The sequence below is a fragment of the Cryptomeria japonica genome, chromosome 4, assembly GCF_030272615.1.
Source record: "Cryptomeria japonica chromosome 4, Sugi_1.0, whole genome shotgun sequence".
NCBI classification, from domain to species: domain Eukaryota; kingdom Viridiplantae; phylum Streptophyta; class Pinopsida; order Cupressales; family Cupressaceae; genus Cryptomeria; species Cryptomeria japonica.
The window spans coordinates 258,418,175-258,424,174 of NC_081408.1; the positions used below are offsets into that span (position 1 = coordinate 258,418,175).

General features: G+C 37.2%; 1 protein-coding gene across 2 annotated transcripts in view; it reads left to right on the forward strand.

Annotated features, from left to right (window-relative positions):
• LOC131065560 (uncharacterized) overlaps positions 1 to 5,440 on the forward strand; it is a 151,264-nt gene extending 145,824 nt beyond the window's left edge. For both annotated transcript variants that reach the window (XM_058000108.2, XM_058000109.2), the window contains exons 25-27: positions 4,090 to 4,446; positions 4,621 to 4,694; positions 4,810 to 5,440. In XM_058000108.2, coding sequence (XP_057856091.2) covers positions 4,090 to 4,446; positions 4,621 to 4,694; positions 4,810 to 4,918 — 540 coding nt within the window. In that variant the 3' untranslated portion in view covers positions 4,919 to 5,440. The remainder of the gene's footprint in view (positions 1 to 4,089; positions 4,447 to 4,620; positions 4,695 to 4,809) is intronic.
• The last annotated feature ends 560 nt before the right edge of the window (positions 5,441 to 6,000 follow it).

Here is a 6,000-nt window from a genome sequence, read left to right on the forward strand (position 1 = left end):
TTGGAAATTTCTTGTTCCCACGGTAGGAAAATGATCCTTTTGATGTAAACTTGCTAGTAGGTGCTGCAAAATCCATCCCACGTGCCTTCTTCATAGCTTCTTGTAAAGAGGGAGGGGCAAAGGCCTTCAACCAGCCCTTTAGTGGTTCCATTAGCCCTTCAATAAATAAGACTACCAACCACCTTTCGTTGATATTAGGAACCATGACTGATAATTGTTGGAAATCAACAACATATGCTTCAAGGGAACCATGTTGCTTAATGTAATGGACACCCCGGAATGCCCAAAAAACCATACCAATTGTTGCTAGGAAATTTATCAAACAGTTTGCATCCAACTCCTTATTTCTCCGTTTAATGTTTTAAATTCCCTTATGGCTCCGGAAATGAAATGTTGGTTTGTTTTACATGGAATTGAAATCACAGAATATGGACAAGAATGAAACTACAATAATATGCAAACTGAAAATTTAACTACTGCTGATAAGATGTTATTTTCAGATTTTAATAAAATCAAATACATGGCAGATTATCAACTCACTAATTATTCCAGCATTATTGACATAATACTCCAGCAATCATTTTCAATCTTGCTGCTACAATGACATGAATAGTACCTGCGTGAATAGTACCCACGTGAATAGTGTTGCAGCAATATTAATTTGTCTTCAGCAGGTCCAATATCTTCATAAAATCATCTCCTCAAAATGGCATAAGCATCAGACAAGTAGGGAAGAAGATATGAACAAACATTAAATCTGCCTGTAGCTGGAAATGCACCCAATCTGCCTGATAATGAAGCTGATAGCAATGGATTCCAAAGGCCAAACCCCAGGGGAATGACGTCTAGAATGTCACAAGAGAGGATAGATGTCCTCTAATGCCAAGAACGGATCTGCAACTCACACATACCAATTCTTCTCATATTCAACATATCTAATGAAGCCACAAACGCTTCCTTTTATTCTTTTTCCAAGGGTCGACTCAACTCGCCCATGTGGGATAAAAGATGAGCAATATAAAACATATATTAAAATATTCACTTATGTCTCCCTTGGGTACAGATCCCCATAAAATAAATATTAGAGTAACACTTTAATATTTTACAATTAAATTAAATGTTACTTTAATAAAACTTCAGGCATTAAAATGTATTAGCAATCAGACTCCGAATAATGCGAGTGATAGCTCGTCAGAAAGCTCTCATCGAGGAGTATCAAATCCAAACACCAAAACTGGCCTCCACTATGTCCTGTTGACTTACTAAAAATAGTAAGTATGCCTGAAACTGAGTAAATCGACTTCGTTTTGGCCCAAACTGGAAATGACTAGGCCAAAACACTCCAGGATCCCCTTAAACCCTTCGTTAGCCCTCGGGACCATGTAGAACAAGGCTAACGCACACACACTTGGTCAACTGCTAAAGTGGGGACATTACACTTAAGTTGTGCTAGCTCCCGAAAGCTTACCTCTAGTTCTTTAACATCAAATCTTTCAATCAACTTCTCAGTGAACTCATCATAAGTGGTAATTAGGTTGTGACCAAGAGTGATCAACTCGTGGTACCACCACTCATGAGCAGCGCCTTCCAAATGTAAGGTGGCAAATCTTATTGCATCCTCTTCAGGCATAGGTCTTAATGATAGATAATTATCAAGTTTTTGTACCCAATACATAGCTGTACATTTGTTGCTTCCATCAAAATAAGGCATATTGATCTTACCAAGTGTCTGCTGATAATCTTTCTTGGTAAAATATAATGTTCTTTTTTTCCTCCTCTCCTATTCCTTTGATTCATGAATTGATCAAAGGTCCACTGATCCTTCAAATCAGCAGGTAATGCATTGTACTCTTGGTAAGCTTGCCTTGCTTCTTCTCCAAAGGTAGTAGTTGCAACAACTGACAGTTGTTCTTCCCTTGGTGTGAAAGTAGGGAAAAGTGGTCTAGAGGCTGATCCTCTAGTAGTAGTTCTGTGGACAGACCTGTCTCCTTCAGTATTCTTGATATTTTCATTGTTTCCACTATGTTCAGCTTCATGTCGTTGATGGAAGTTATTGTTGTTGGACTGCTGTTCCATTTTCCCCAACAATCGAGACATCATGTCTAACATGGTGTCAAATTTCCTCTCAATTCGTGCATCTTTATCTTCTTCTTCCATTTTCTGAATTGTTTGACCAGCATCTTTTTCACTCAATGCTGCTGACAATGTATCCATTTTAGGCACTTGTGGATTTTGGTACTGCTGTCTCTGTTGTTCCCTGTTATAGTACCCGACTTCTCTTGCACTCATTCAACAAAATCTGATCACAGGATGGCAAGATGAAAGCTCTGATACCACTGTAATATCCCTTACCAATTTTGATGTAAAATTCTGATCTTTTTGGCCTAGATATTTCGTCAAACACTTGGCATATGATTGATTCGAAGTACTTCAGACTTGTTTTGTCAACACAAACTTTTGTTTTATCAATAAGGGTGACTTGCGAACCATAGGATAATGATCTAAGATGATAATGCAACTATAATTCTTAATGTTGATGCATTAACATTAATTAGTATGCAGAAATATGTGACTACAGCAGACTGAAATTATGACAAATAATTGGCTACAATCATGAAGCAATATGTAGACTAAAATAACCTTATATCTCCCTTTATTGAAGGCAATAGACTCAATACAATGTCTAGATATGAACTAAGACCCTTGGCTAACAATTACAAGTTTCAGAATGCCTGAGTACTAATGTCAAACCATGGATTTACACATACATGACTGAAACTTATTGTAAATAGTGCCAAGAAGAACCTGGAAATATCGTCTAGGTTTGGAGGTGAAGAAGCAAGCAATATCATAGACCAAAGAGCCTCCAATGTGCCAGTTGGAAGGTCTGATTTGTTATAATGATCAGCAGTAAGCCCTCAAATCTTTTTGCCAAAAGGGATCACCTTCTCCTTATAAGAGTAGTGCTACCAAGTGATGATGAGATTCGATGCCAAAGGAGGTAGTGTGAGCAATATCGAAGGGACAACAGCTGACTGGTTCCATTTTGCTTTAGACTGATAGTGCTCTAATTTCTCCACAAAATCACCTTCGAACACCTCAAGATTAATTGCCCTTGGCCCCTACCAATATCGCTGTCCTCAAACCTATCATTTGATGCGTCAATGATGACAAATGAACAAAATCATGGGAAAAAGGAGGTAAGGTACGATTTGCTTCAGACTGATATATTAGCTGCAACTTCACTCAAGTCTCCCCCAAAATGCATCAAAGGGAATCGCCCTCCCTTCTAGATAATATTGCTGTCTTCAAGCCCATGAAAGAATGTATTCACCATGACATATGAGGAAAAACGTGATGGCTGAAGGTCTGATGCAAGACATCTCAGATCTGAAAATTCAATTAGCTCAGTATGAAGTACTGAATGTCCCTCACTCGCAAGGCAACCTTTCGGAGGATCTCACACCCCCTCAGTTATGCGGATCGAAGGGGGGTATCGTTCCCTATGACCAAATCTGCGGACAACCCTTGGCTCCACAACCACAATACAAGAGAAGATAACAAACAACTGATGATCAACAACGAATTACCACCCTCTATTTATTTCTTTCATATCCATCATAAGATTCCTTCTAGAAGATTCCCTTCTTATTGGGTAGGTACACTTTATTATTTTATTATTACATTTGTTATTTAATTGCACTTCTAAAATAATATTTCATTATAATTAAAGTTCACACGTCTCATGATATGTGTTATCTCCTTACTTCGCCATAAAACAAGTAGAAATAGAATGTGAAGCCACTAATTTCTGCCAAGTCGACCCCCTAATCAACTCCTTGGCCTACAAGGGTCAAATTATAGGCCAACCTCGTGAATGTCCACGTGCTAAGGAGAAGGGGACATTACATGTACAGAGTCAGTCTGTAGAAAAGTTAACTGTTCTTTTTTTATTTGACCTTATGATCTTGTGGAATGAGACAATCTTCATCTCGTACTAATTTTTTATTTTAGAGAATAAAAGATATACTCTCTTTCTGATGAGGACTTAAACCTAAAACAATTATGACTGTTATTGTGGTTTTGTAGGTTGCGTCTACAGATATCAGTGGATTGGACTTTGTTGTCTTTGATCAGCCAGAAATGACAATTGTTACAGGTCATGTTGATGGGACTGACCTTGAAAAACTGCAGCCACATTTGACAGTTCAGATTAAATCTGCAAGTGAACCCTTTAAAATAGAGTCCCTTATTCCACTGCGGATGTCAAATTTTTTTGAAGTACAGAGTCTGCCAAAAGGAAGATACCTGGTCCAACTTCTGTATGGACTTCCATCAAAGTTTCAGAAATTTGAATCTGATATTCTTGAAGTCGACCTAGAGAAGCAGACACAAATACATGTTGGGCCATTATCTTACAGGGCAGAGGAGCATAATCAGAAGCTGGTAAGTGTCAAAAATATGTAGGGATGATTTTCTCTTGAAACTTCTGAATCATAGTTTAAACTTTAAAGGTTAACTGTACTGTGGTTGCAAGGTTGTATAGAAGATCTGTAGACTCAGATTTGATCTTTGTTGCTCTTAATGCAAACTGGTTTTCACATTATTTATGCTCTGCAGGACTTGACACCGGCACCTGCTTTTCCCCTCATTGTTGGAGTCTTAGTGATAGCTGTTTTTGTGAGCATGCCTAGGTGAAGACCCTAATTGGGCCCATTGAGCATTCATTAACTATTTATTCAGAACTCATTGCAAGGAAGAGCAGTTTGTTCAGATTTGTTGACTTATAGTGCATGATCAATTTTGCAGGTTTAAGGATGCATATCAATGGGCAGTAGGATTGGCACCATCAGGAATGATGGCAATTTCATCAAAGAAAGACATGCGGAAACTAAATATAAGAAGGAAAACATATTGAATTCCATTCTGTTTCTCTGCAAACAGCATGGGTGCAAATAGCAAACTAATATTTCCTTGTAATTTTGTATTAAATGTTTTTCTTCCCGGAACTCAGATTTTGGCAAGTTCACATGTTGAGATTGATAGAATGTGTTGTTGGAGATGACATGACGGGTTCACATATGATTTACTAGTCCACTTGATAGTCACTTGATTAGAGCCATCCTATACCATGTCATGTAAGGAACTTCAGATCCTTCGGTAACACTTTTTTATAGTTTTGGAAACTTTCTCAGGCATGAGCTATTCTTCTCGGCAATTCAATCGAGCCCTACATCAACAGGTAGGGCATTGCTAATGTACATACTCAAGAGATTTCTGCATAACATAAGCTTTTTTGAGATTGTTTACTTAGAAGGATTGTATTCCAGAACAAAAAGCCCTAGATGAAATTTCTTTTTGGTGAAAATTTTATCCAATAAACTTTTTGACAGCTTTTGGAAATTTTCAACAAGATCTTGAAGAGTATATTATTGTTGAAGTCTGTTGTTTTGCTTATGGCTTCATGGAGATATGTTACTAATCAAATCGCTCGGAGAGCGTATATGAAGCAATTAAACACCCTAATGTATTAAAAAATTCCTTTCATATTAAAATGGTCACTTGTTACAAGTCTTCACAAATAGTTAAAAAGTAGCAGTTTACAGATAATACAAAATGAATGCTACCTAAAGTAAGAAGGGCAATATTGTGAAGAGGGAAGGAGCTGCCGTGAAATGTGTGTACATGTAGCATGAAGTTACAAGAGTAACTGGAACATATGGAAATAAAAGACCTTTTTCTTAAAGTCCAATATTCCTCACAATAGTATTGTCCATAAGAAAAAGTAGTTGGTTTTTATTTCCAATATTTCTTACAATAGTAATGTCCATAATATCAAAGATATGATGCAAAATAAAATCCCAATGAATGCGCGCTGATTGTATTAGATGATGGGTATAAATACCTTGATATCATAATAAATTCTGTTGAACGATCTCATGGGAAAACCAGAGACTGAAAAAAAACTACTAAAAAATAAACAAACTATTAACAAATAGA